This window comes from Rhinopithecus bieti, unplaced genomic scaffold, assembly GCF_001698545.2.
Source record: "Rhinopithecus bieti isolate Rb0 unplaced genomic scaffold, ASM169854v2 scaffold_10351, whole genome shotgun sequence".
Taxonomy (NCBI): domain Eukaryota; kingdom Metazoa; phylum Chordata; class Mammalia; order Primates; family Cercopithecidae; genus Rhinopithecus; species Rhinopithecus bieti.
This window is the reverse complement of record NW_016806805.1, coordinates 3,565,937-3,579,706: the sequence shown is the minus strand read 5'-3', so window position 1 is coordinate 3,579,706 and position 13,770 is coordinate 3,565,937. Positions and strand designations below refer to the sequence as shown.

Here is a 13,770-nt window from a genome sequence, read left to right as displayed (position 1 = left end):
AGAAGACAGCTCGCTGGAAGGGTTCTGTGGAGGTCTCCCACCTGTGGAAGAAGGTGATAGAAAAATTAGCCTGATAATGGAACTGTCGACCCAGGTTTCCCTTCAGACTGAGAGGATCACTCAGCTGAAAGAAGTTTTGGAGGAAAAGGAAAGGAAGATTCAGCAGCTGGAAGCTGAGCAGAGTCTCCATCCTCCCCAAGAGGTCAAGGACCCTCCAGGATGTTTACCAGAAGCCCCAGTTTTCTCAACTGATGACATCCCTCCTGTGGTCTCTGATGAGAATTTGTAAAGATTCCCAGTAAGAAAACAATAAAAGTTTATTGAGTGTCATCCAGGTAAAGTCCAATCCCAAGTAGTGTCCTAGGTGACAAACTCAAGTTCAAGTTCATGCGTTTGAATGTATACTATAATGTCCGTATTGGAAGGAAACGAAATGAAGGAAATGTTCAGGAGCAAACACTGCATGTTTCCCCTTCGGACAGCAATCGTCACGTAAACCACGCAGCTGTAGAATACTATGTTTTTAGACATTCTTGGTAGCAGTGGGGGAGGGAAGAAAACAAAACTAGACAGATGGTGAAAGAACTTAGCATTATCCTCTTACCAGAGATTTGTCACACTGCAAGGGAGGGGTGGCACCGACCCCGTTTAGTATGCAGCTCTATTGTGAACAGAAAGCTGTCGCAGAGGGCCAGTTTCAAACTGGTGAATGCGCGGGTGTTTAGCAGGAACTATAAGAGCAGGAGCCGTCAGCAGAGTAAATAGCCATGAGGTCTGTCCTTTCATGTCCTCAGGAGTTGATTTCTTTATGGCATGCATTTTATTAACATTAGCAAGGATAGAAAGGAAATAAAACTAAAGCAATAAAAAAAATTAAAAATGGGTGAATCAAAGCTGCAGTCCTTTGGGAAAAGCGTCCTAGTACAGCATCTCCCTGGGAAAAAACACAACACTGATTTTTCCCTTAGGAACAAGACTAAAACCAAAGCAAAATACAATCTTCTGTTATGATTGTACCAATGTGCTGTGAACAGTGCAAAACACTGGCAGGAATAATGGAGAATGGGCAACGGAAATCTGCCCTGTAATTAATGGAATAAAAGAAATCAGATCATATTCCTTTTCCACTCAACCCCCTCAGGTAAACTATTTCCCACTCAAAGGGAGCAGCTAGGCACTAACTGTGAGGAAGACTTTGGTCCTTAGTTCTTACTGTTCTGGTACAGCATGACTTAGGCAAATAGCTCTAGCTGTCTCATGAGTATGACTATAATGCTAGTTCTCAATTTAATTCAACTGGTTCAACAAATCCTCATCAAATACTCTTCTATCTGGAAGGCACAATTATAGATGTTAGAAATCACAGCAAATATGAGAATCACCATTTTCACCATCCAGAAGTTCATAGACACACAAGGATCTCCTTAAAGTAAGGCTGATTGTACTGAGAGATGGGAAATGGGAGAAGGGAAGTGGGTGAACGTGGGGTAAACCTGATCAGCATTGCTTTAGCAGAGGTTCTCAGACATACTGAGCATGAGTAATCAGCAAGAATGTATATTCCTGGCCTCTAGTTTAGGGTCCAGGGATATGCATTTTAATAAATACATGTGGTATTCCTGATGAATTTATTCCAGAAACTACATTTTAGGCCACATTGGCTTAAGGATGGCTTCAAGCAGACCTATTATACTTTTGCTCCCAGACTGATGGACAATCTCCAGAAGCAGAATTTCTCCTTGAAATCTGGGGTGAGTCTTCTACACTATTTACCTATTGCATAATCTGATTGCGGATCCCGACTACCTACAAAACACATTTTCCAAATGTGATTTTTCAAAAACAAAAAAAGAATTAATTGGGTTCTTGACTCACATAAGATAACTTGTTGATATTGACTCCAGAGGTTCACTACCCCACCACCAAAAAAACCCCAAAATGGGTCCTATCAGTAGCTTCTGTTTTCAACCAGAGCAAGCATTTCTCATATTTGTATTTCACCTCAGTTTTGCCTACAATGGCTACAAGTATGTACAGGTGCAGTTCCATATCAGAAATGAAACCAGCTTACTGATCATGAATGTACACTACCTCAGAAAGTAGTTAAAAATACCTCTTTATCTTTTCCATAGGGTGCACTTCAGTCCCTACAGAATCCACTTCAGAAATCCCTTCTCGCTGGTCCCTCCTTTTTCTCACCTCCCCAAAACCCATGATTTCCCTGATCTTTTCTATCTCTCTGGCCTAGGTGTCCCTGTCGCAGTCATGAAGGGCCCATTGCCCCTGACCCTATAGTGAGACTGAGGGTTAGCATGTTCTTACTGTGTATTTGTAGGAGAAAGCTTTAAATCCTTCCCTTTGTTAAAAGTGGACCATCTGCAAGATAAACTGTCATCTCCACAATTTTCCTGTGTTATTATGCTAACCAAGTTTCCATCTCTTTATTTGACCAAAGATTGTCTTAATCTCGTGGGATATTGGGAATGAGATATCCCAGTCTCACTATAGGAAAGTAGGGAGAGAGAGAGAAATTTTCATCACATTCCAGACAGCTGTGTGTCAACTTCTAGATCAGTTTCCCCTGGCTAATGCCCTGAGTAGCCCTCAGTATGAAAGCGGCCTCTCAGTGGAGATAAAGTAACAAGCAGAGCAGGAGCTGGTATTAATAATTAATTGAGCCTATCACCTCTAAATATCCAAGGACCAGCCATCGAAGAAGAAAGCATCAAGGGTCATATTACCCTGCAAAACCATCTTTACAAGAAGCTGATCTTGACTCAGGTCTAGGTTACTGCCAAATTAGAAGTGGGGAGGAAATTTGGCCCAAAGGTATGAATAGACTAATCTCTGTTAGGGACATCTTAGTAACAAGAAATTTTTAAGTATGCAGGGTTGGAGGTGAGGGGATGGGAGGAGTGTTATTAGCCTCTGAGAAATTTATTCTTTTCCTTTATTTGTTTACTAATTTAATACCATTTAGAGACAGGGTCTCACTCTGCAGCCCAGGCTGGAGTGCAGTGGTATGATCATAGCTCACTGCAGCCTCAACCTCCTGGGTTCAGGCAATCTTTCTGTCTCAGCCTCCGGAGTAGCTGGGGCCACAGGCATGAGCCACCACACTCAGCTAATTGTTTTAGTTTATTATCGAGACTGGGTCTTGGAATGTTGCCCAGGGTGGTCTCGAACTCCTGGCTTCAAGCAATCCTCCTGCCTTGGCCTTCCTAAACTCTAGGATTACAGGCGTGAGCCACTGTGCCCAACCTGAAAATTTTAAAGTGGAAAATTCACATTCCCAGCCAAATCTCTTTGCAATCGTATGCCCCAAAGTTCATTTCTATGTTCTGCCGGACCTCGAGAGAATTGAGTAGTAAACTTCAAATTGTGTTAAACACCTGGTTCAGACAAACTGTAAATCAGATTATAGCCGACACTGTAAACACAAATCTCATTTTCTTAGAGCAAATCGGGTTGCTGAGGCAGTTCACACTGATCATTAAAATATTGTGTATAAATATAACAAAGAAATTAATATGCTAATGATCCTATTTTTAATGAAAATTGAGCAAATCATCAGGTAATATATCTGATTCAAAAATAACTGAAAATCCAGGAAATAAGGTATTTAACAAGAGTAACACAAGCCATTCTCTAACAGTATAAAAACATTTACAGAACTATATACATAGTTTTAATTCTCCTTTTTCACCAGGCATGAACTTTTCTCAGACAGAAAGTTAAATATGTAACATTTCTAACCAATTTAAGTAAATGTTGGATTTAACAATTTAGTTTCATTATTATATTAGTGGACTTCCAAATACTTTCATGGAAAGCTGAACTCATAGCAATAACCTTGTTAAAGATGAGCAGAAAAGCAAGCCATAGGAGTAACTGGCCCAGGGGTTGCTCTAGTATTCAGTTCAGCAAAAGCAGATAAATTATAGTACTTTCTAAGAGCATTTCTGGAAAAGAATGAATCTAATCCAATTCTAATTATCTCCTATACTCTCTCTCTGCTTATTTCAAAATCCAATCATTTTCTTCTATATTACACTGAAATAAATAATTTTGGTTTAATACAATAAAAGAGAATTGTTGATAAATGTTATAGGCTTAAGTAAAAATAATGTTTATTTGGGCAATTATCAAATATAGGGAACTGCAAGAACTAAAAAAGTCTAGTGCGAAAAAATTTTTTTTTGTAACATTGTTAGCAAAAAGACCGTAGGGAAAACAAAGATGGTTTGGATGATTCAAGAGCCGGGATCTCATAAGTTTGAAATTAGACAACCAAAACAAGGAACTGAGGACAAATGAGAAAGAGAATTAAACTATTTATTTTCTCCATGGTTTACAACCACAAAATTTTTATTGACAGATCGCGCCACACACAAGAGAACTTTCCTGCTAAAAGAGGAGAAGCAAAGTTCAAGGTAGGGAAATTTTAACCTTTTTAAAATAGAAAGAACAAGTACACTGGGACAAAGTTCACAGCAAAAGACAGGCCTCACCATGAAATTTCCCACACCTAATCAAATTAGGACTTTTATGGTAAAACAAAACAAAACAAAACAAAAAACAGTTCTTATTTTCAGTTTCCCAAAGAAATCATTTTCAAAGCCAGACACTCTCCTTCTCCCCGCCCTCCACCCTCAAGTAGGCCTTGGTGTCTGTTGTTCCCTTCTTTGTGTTCACGTGGACTCAATGTTTAGCTCCCACTTATAAGTGAGAGTTTAGCTCACTTATAAGTGAGAACAAGTATTTGGTTTTCTTTTCCCTGACATTAATCTGCTTACGATTATGGCCTCCAGCTTCATCTATGTTGCTGCAAAGGAAATGAGCTCATCCTTTTCTATGGCTATAGTATTCCATGGTGTATATGTACCATATTTTCTTTATCCAGTCTACCATTGATGGGCGTTTAGGTTGATTCCATGACTTTGCTATTGTGAATAGTACTGCAGTGAACATATGTGTGCATGTGTCTTGTGATAGAACGATTTATGTTCCTGTGGGTATATGCTCAATAATGGGATTGCTAGGTTAAATGGTACTTCTGTTTTAAGTTCTTGGAGAAATCGCCACACTGCTTTCCACAATGGCTGAACTAATTTACATGACCACTAGCAGCATATAAACATTCCCTTTCCTCTGCAACCTTACCAGCATGTCTTATTTTTTTGACTTTTTAATAATAGCCATTCTGACTGATGTGAGATTGTATATTACTGTGACTTTGATTTGCATTTTTCTAATGATTAGAGATGCTGGGCATTTTCTCATGTTTATGGGCCACATGTATATCTTCTTCTGAAAAGTGCCTGTTCATCACCTTTGCCCACTGTATAATGGAGTTGTTTGTGCTTTGCTTGGTAATTTGTTTAAGTTCTTTATAGATTCTGAATATTAGACCTTTTTAGGATGCATAGTTGGCAAATTTTTTCTCCCTTTCTGTAGGTTATCTGTTTATTCTGCTGATAGTTTCTTTTGCTGTGCAGGAACTCTTTAGTTTAATTTGGTCCCATTTGTCAATTTTTGTTTTTGTTGGAATTGCTTTTGGTGTCTTTGTCATGAAATCTTTGCCCCAGCCTATATCCAGAATTGTGTTTTCTAGGTTATCTTCCAGGGTTTTTATAGTTTTAGGTCTTAAGATTTAAGTCTGTAATCCATCTTGAGTTGATTTTTGTATATGGTGTAAAGACAGGGTCCGATTTCAATCTTCTGCATATGGCTACCTAGTTATCCCACCCAGACATTTTTTGAATATAGCTAGTGTCCCACCATTTTTTGAGTACAGCTCCCTTTTCCCATTGCTTGTTTTGTAAACTTTGTCAAAGGGCAGATGGTTGTAGGTTTGTGGTAGTATTTCTGGGCTCTCTATTCTGTTCCATTGGTCTATGTGTCTGTTTTTGTATCAGTACCATGCTATTTTCATTACTGTAGCCTTGTAGTATAGTTTGAAGTCAGGTAATGTGATGTCTCCAGATTTGTTCCTTTTGCTTAGAATTGCCTTAGCTATTTGAACTCTTTTTTGGTTCCGCATGAATTTTAAAATAGTTCTTATTTCTAATTTCATGAAGAAAATCATTGGTAGTTTGATAGGAATAGCAATGATTCTCTAAATTGCTCTGGGCAGTATGGTTATTTTAGCAATATTGATTCTTCCTATCCATGAGCATGGGATGTTTTTCCATTTGCTTGTGTCATCTCTGATTTCTTTGAACAGTGTTTTATAATTCTCATTGTCGAGATCTTTCATCCCTCTGTATCTAGCTGTATTTCTAGATATTTTATTCCTTTTTTGGCTGTTGTGAATGGGATTGTGTTCTTGATTTGACTCTCAGTTTGGATGTTGTTGGTGTATAGAAACATACAAACGATTTTTATACATTGATTTTGTATCCTGAAACTTTGCTGAAGTTGTTTAGCAGATCTAGATGCTTTTGGCCAGAGACTGTGGGGTTTTCTAGGTATAGAATCATATCATCTGCAAACAGAGATAGTTTGACTTCTTCTCTTCCTGTTTGGATGCCTTTTCTTTCTTTCCCTGGACTGATTGCTCTGCCTAGGATTTCCAGTACTATGTTGAATAGGAGTGGTGACAGAGTACATCCTTGTGTTGTTCCAGTTTTCTAGGGGACTGCTTCCAGCTTTTGCCTATTCAGCATGGTGTTGTACATTTTCAATAACATGAGCTTGTGGCAGGATGACATTTAATTATCTGACCATTTCCATCTCTACAGTTTACTATTGTTTTTTGTTTAACAAAGAATGACCCTTAGTGCACAATTCCAGTAGTACCCAATCTTTCTGTTCTTGGATGGGAAAATCACATGGCATGTGATCTAATAACTCTTTAATCCATTTTCCTCAATGTCACAAATAAGCTTCACCAACAGTTCATTATCTAATATCACCCTTTTCATATAGCATGATTATATCACAGGCAATGGATGATAGCAGAATGGAAGAGAAAGAACTAGCCCTGAACCAGCCCTTGGTCATATGAGGTCCAAGTAACGATAACAGTGAGTTATTATTAAAAGAAAAATGCTGATAATATAATCTTTGGCCTTGCAATAAAAAAGTGCACCTTATTGCCTAGCTCCTATTGAAATAAAGTTGATATGGTGATAGTGAAAGGAACAACAAACACCCATCATGGATGCCCACTATCTTGTTCCGGACCTGCATTTACTAACCGTCAGCTATGTATATAGGAATGTAACTAATATTTACACAGCAATTTACAGTAATTTAAAACATTTCAAATAGATTATTTTATTTGATCATCATGAGAAGGTTTTAGCTAGATAACTAGTCCTAAACTTACAACTAGAAAATGCCAGAATCAGGATCTGTAGCCCCCAGGCCAGTATACATTTCATCACTCACCACTCCTGTGCAGTTAGACAACAAAGCTATTTATTGCCTATACCCCCTTTCTCAGGTCAGACTCCATCCCATTGATAAGAAAAAGAGTTTTCCATGGGTATCTTCTTTCTCATGTTGCTCCTCTATAGATGTCCAAAAAGTGGTCCAGATTCAACTGACCAACTGTTTGGTTCGGCACAGAACAGTGTTTTGTTTTTTGTTTGCTTATTTTGTTTTATTTTGTTTTGTTTTAAAGGAAATGTTTTTAAGAAGGGTAGGGGCTGCACTCTACGTTTTGCTCCAGGTCCCACCATTTCCTATTGTTTTATGCAGGGCTGCTTAAGGCATTTGTCTTGCCTGCCTGGTCCTATAGGTGTGTAAACCCTGCCTGAAATGCTCTCAATTGTGTATACCAGGTCTGATTTGGTATGCTGTGGTTGTGAACTTTTGATTTATAGTCTAAAACAAACATTCAAAATGAGTGCATTACATCCTACATTTAACATTAATACATATTTCCACATGTATAATAAATAAGGAAAAGAAAACCTAAAGAAAGTTACTAAGAGCCCACTGCCTCATTCTCATGACTTCAAGACAGCTTATAAATCTTACTTTTTCAATCTGTTTTGTATGTGGTGGGGAATTCTGACAGCAAAATGTCATTTTACCCACATCACAAGCATAGCTAAATAGGTAAGTGATTACTACCAGAACCAGCATTTTCTGAAGGCAAGAGACCCACATATAGACTTTCTACTCACTTGATCTTCAAACTTCCCTTTAAGGTCAGTGGCCTGATCTCACAGATTTCAACCATATGTCCTAGAACCTGGGTTATTCAAGCCTAAATGACACCCTCCGTGGGATACCAGAAGTCGCATAAAAATCTATATTTAGGAGGAAATGTTCTCTATACACACTACTTTACAGACTGCTTAGTATCTCAATCTGTGTATCTGCACTCAGATATATGGTGACTTCCATCTCAAGAAGTAGGTATTTGCATTCTCATAATTAAATGACCATTTTTGTGACTTTCTAATAGAAAGGAAGGCATCTTCAAAGATGAATTAAAGTCATAACTCTAGAAATCCAGCTGCTGATAACTCATATGAAAGTATTATATTTCTTTTTTGTTTGTTTGTTTTGAGACAGGATCTCACTCTGTCACACAGGCTGGAGGGCAGTGGTAAAAGCATAGCTCACTGCAACCTTGAACCTCTGGCCTCAAGCAATCCTCCCACTTCAGCCTCCCTGGCAGCTAGGACCACAGCCACATGCCATCACACCTGGCTAATTTTTTACTTTTTGCGGAGATGGGGTTTCAATTTATTGCCTAGCCTGGTCTTGAACTCTTGGCCTGAAGCAATCCTCTTGCCTTGGCCTCCCTAAAGCGCTGGGATTACAGCTATGAGCCACCATGCCTGGATTCATATGGGAATGTTTAAGCTAAAACAAAGTTTCTTTCTCTGCCATAACATCCTTTACTATTCCAAAGATTTACAGAGCAGTACCACTATAAGCTGAAGTAGAAATCTTCTCACCACGCTGTCATTTTTGTTAAAATTTTCTGTTTTTTAAAATAGATTGACAGCCAGAGTATATATTCACTCGTTCACTCAAGAAACCGTTACTGAATACTTATTCTGAGTTTGTACATATCATATGCTTTAGCAATCATGTCAGATGTCTAGATTTAGCCCAAATTTACGCATAGAATCATATAGTTTCTTCTTATTGCCTCAGAGATGTTTACTATACATTTTAAGTTTATTAAATAGTAGATTCAAGTAATGGCCAGTAAAAAGAAATCAGGAGGAGAGGTTTTCTATGCCATAGTTTCTCTTACAAATATATTTGAAAGTGATTAGAAGGAACTCTTTTTTAATTCTCCATGCTCTGGACATTCTGGAGAGAATGAATGCTACTTTGTAGGGGCAGATAACCTTCAGAGAGCCAGGTCATTTAGCATCTGCAGTAGATTGCAGATTCAGGCACTTAGATGAAGGTCTAGGGCTTCAGTATGCAGATTCAGATTTCTGAAGGTTGGTCTAGGTATAGAGAAGAGCCATGGCTTCCTTTCTTCTCTGCCTGACCTCCAGTGTAGCAAAGATGCCAAGAACTTAAATTAATCCGATTATCCTCTGGGAGTTACCCAGTCATACTATTTTGCCATAGAAACTTAGACCCATTCCATGAGGTTGTTCTCTAGATTGCTGGTTGCTACATACTTTAATAAACTGAGATTCTGAAGACAGAATATTGTTTTTCCTTCTTGGTGTTTGCTCCACAGTTGTGAAATATAGTAGTTATCTCGTAAAGATGTCAGAGTGCCTGTGAGTCAGGAGCTTAGGCTGTGGAAGGGCTAACTATAATGGTGGGAGTTGTTTCAAGCATCAGATCATAGTGATGCTTGCCTGAGACGCCATCCAATATTGAAATTCAATAGGCCTCTAGAGTGATGTATAATTTGAGAGAGCTTATTCCCATCTGCTACTTTTTCAGCAAGAACTAGAGAACTCAATCTCTACTGGGAAAAAGGAATTAAATTTTTAAAAGAGAGCCTGTGTCTATATGTAAATTTCCTTTTTTAGTAATTAAAATTGGAAAATAAAATAGTTGCATTACAAACCAAATGCATGGAAAACATCTTCCAGGGAATCAATCCCAAGAAACATCTTTTCTCATCAGTACTAATAATAACCCTTAATAGGTTGGGATAGTTGTGATTTTTTCCCATAGGGAAATGTGTGGTAAATCTGTAAGTCCTAAGTCCCAACACACAAACAAACATTCTACTGATTTAGTGAGCTCTCTACAGAGCAAATCATTGGACGAAATGACATATGTTACGTTACTAAGTGGAAAATCGAGACACATGTTATTTTTTTCTTTGTACTACTTTAGTTGTCCTACATGTTTGATTAGAGTTTTCCCAGATGTCTTGAGTAGGCACGATTAACTACAATAGCTAAAGACTAAACAGGACACTACTGATCTGAACTTCTTTAGCACTTTACCCAGATAAATGAAAAGAGAGAGTTAAAATTGTTGTATTATTTCCAGTCAGCACTGAGACAGTGAAGTTTGATATGAGCCTGGTGAAAATTACCCCAGAATGAGATTGATTAGAACTTTCCTTAAAGTGAGATAACTTGGGAAAGCACACCCATACTGTGTCTTACACCAATCAGATGCTCACAGATGCTTCTTCCTTCTCTTCTGGTGACCAAAGTTATGGTGGAGTACAGTGGCTTCACAAAATAAGCAACTTAATTGTCCTCCATGTCAGAGAGCATTTTATAAGAGTCTTCATTCTGTTCCATTTCTTTGAAACAGTTCTACAGAATTACAGTGGGTTAGATAATGAAATGGCACTGATATACCTTTCAGCCTGAAAATAATCCACACGTGATTAAGAGAACTAACATTAAAAATTCACTGAGGGCCAGGCACAGTGGCTTGCACCTGTAATCCCAGCACTGTGGGAGGCCGAGGTTGGCAGATGGCTTGGGCCCAGGAGTTTGAGACCAGCCTGGGCAACATGGTGAAACCTCAACTCAACAAAAATTACAAAAATTAGCTTGTTGTGTACCTGTTGTCCCAACTACTTGGGAGACTGAGGTGGGAGGATCACTTAGGCCCAGGAGGTGAAGGCTGTAATGAGAAAAAAAAAATATTTGAAATCTTGCAATACTTTTTCATCTCCAATGGTAGATTGCTTTTTTCTTTGAGAATGGGTATCACTCTGTCTTCTGGGCTGAAGTGCAGTGGCTCAATCACGGCTCACTGCAGCCTCGATCTCCTGGGCTCAAGGCATCCTCCCACCTCAGTCTCCCAAGTAGCTGGGACTACTGTTGTGTACTCATGCTCCTGGCATTTAGTTTTGTTTTGTTTTAATTTATTGTAGAGACAGGGTCTCAGTATGTTGCCCAGACTGGTCTCAAACTCCCAGGCTCAAGCTATCCACCTGTCTTGGCCTCCAAAAATGCTGGCATTGCAGGTATGAGCCACCATGCTTGGCCAACAGTAGATTTTAATAACTTGTGTGTATAGAATGTAATACCTAAAGTAATCACTGAACAAAAGCTATACAAAGAAATATACTTTAAAAATGGTATAGTGAATCAAAACTGAATTTAAAAAATGTTCAAATAACACAAAGACAGAAAAAAGAAAACAGAGAAAAAGAAGAACAAATAGAAAACAAGAAACAAAATGCAGAGTTAAATCCTGTAACAGCAGTGGTTACATGCAAATGTAAATGGCCTAAATACACAGATTAAAGCACAGATAATGGTAGAGTAGACAAAACTATATATCAAACTATATAATGTGCAATATATAGTTCTAAGAAACTCATTTCAAAGGTAACAACATAGACTGGTTAAAATTTTTTAAATAAAAAAAGATGCATTATGCAAGCAGTGATCAAAGGAAAGCAAGGGTGGCTCTATTAACAAGAGATAAAATAGGCTTCAGAGCAATAAAAATCTCTAGCATGAGAGAGGAATATTATATTATGATTTTTAAAGGTCAATCGACCAAGAAGACATACCAGTGCTGAAGGTATATACACCAAACAGACCTGCAAAACATATGAAACAAAATCTGAGAGAACTAAAAGGAAAAATAAACAAATCCAAAATTATAGCTGAAGATTTCAACACCTCTCTTTCAACAACTGATGGAACAGCTAGACAGAAAATCAACAAGGATATAGAACTTAATGGCACCATTAATCACTAAAATCTAATCAACATTTACAGAACACTCCATCCAACAAAAGAAGAATATACATTCTACTTCTTCTTTTTTTTTTTTTTTTTAGAAGGGGTCTCGCTCTGTTGCCCAGGCTGGAGTGCAGTGGTGCAATCTCAGCTCACTGCAACCTCCGCCTCCTGGGTTCAAGCGATTCCCCTGCCTCAGCCTCCCGAGTAGCTGGGACTAGAGGTGCACACCACCACGCCCAGCTAATTTTTGTATTTTTAGTAGACACAGGGTTTCACCATGTTGGCCAGGATGGTCTTGATCTCTTGACCTCATGATCCGCCCATCTTGGCTTCCCAAAGTGCTGGGATTACAGACGTGAGCCACTGCACCCAGCCATAATACACATTCTTTTTATGTGCCCATGGAACATATACCAAGATAAATCATATTTTGGGCCATAAAACAATTGCAAAAAATTTAAAAGAACTGAAATCATATAGATAGTGTTCTCTGAACACTATAAGATTAAACTAGAAACCGATTAAAGAACCATAATAGGAAAATCTCCAACTTGGAAGCTAAACAATATACTTCTAAGTAAGCCATGTGATAAAGAAGTCCCAATAAAAATTTTAAAAGTACATTGAACTAAAAGAAAATGAAAATACCACTATTAAAATTTTGGGGACATTTCTATAGAAGTGCTGAAATAGAAGTTTAAAGCCCCAAATGTAAATATTATTAAAGAGGAAAAGTCCCAAATCAATAGTTAAGGTTTCATCTAAAGAAACTAGAAAAGAGGAGCAAAATCAACCCAAAGCAAGCAGATGGTATGAAATAATAAAAAGAAGTCAATTAAGTAGAAAACAATAAAGCAATGAAGAAAATCAATGAAACAAAGACCTAGGATTTTTTTAAAAAATCAATATAATTGACAACCTCCCCAAGACTACAAGAAAGAAGACACAGTGTGCAATATCAGTAACCAGATATATCAGTATGAACATCAAAGGCTAATATGAGAATACTAGAAACAAACCTATAAACCTAAATTTGACAATTTAGATGAAATGGACCAATTCCTCAAAAAATATAAATGACCACAACTCAGCCAATAATTAAATAGACCATCCGAGTAGACCTATAAATATTAAGGTTTTTTTTTTTTTTTTTAGATATTTCCATTTCCCTCCCAAATAGTATGTATTTCTGTGTTTTCTTTTCTTTATTATTATTATTATTATTATACTTTAAGTTCTAGGGTACATGTGCATAACTTGCAGGTTTGTTACATATGTATACTTGTGCCATGTTGGTATGCTGCACCCATCAACTCGTCAGCACCCATCAACTCGTCATTTACATCAGGTATAACTCCCAATGCAATCCCTCCCCCCTCCCCATGACAGGCCCCGGTGTGTGATGTTCCCCTTCCCGAGTCCAAGTGATCTCATTGTTCAGTTTCCACCTATGAGTGAGAACATGTGGTGTTTGGTTTTCTGTTCTTGTGATAGTTTGCTGAGAATGATGGTTTCCAGCTGCATCCATGTCCCTACAAAGGACACAAACTCATCCTTTTTTATGGCTGCATAGTATTCCATGGTGTATATGTGCCACATTTTCTTAATCCAGTCTGTCACTGATGGACATTTGGGTTGATTCCAAGTCTTTGCTATTGGG

At 38.0% G+C, this 13,770-nt stretch overlaps 1 protein-coding gene across 1 annotated transcript in view; it reads left to right on the top strand.

Moving 5' to 3' along the window:
- LOC108533172 (coiled-coil domain-containing protein 192) overlaps window positions 1-334 on the top strand; it is a 148,946-nt gene extending 148,612 nt beyond the window's left edge. Inside the window, exon 5 of the mRNA XM_017877585.1 lies at window positions 3-334. Within this exon, the coding sequence (XP_017733074.1) occupies window positions 3-289 (287 nt within the window). The 3' untranslated portion in view covers window positions 290-334. The remainder of the gene's footprint in view (window positions 1-2) is intronic.
- Window positions 335-13,770: the final 13,436 nt, after the last annotated feature.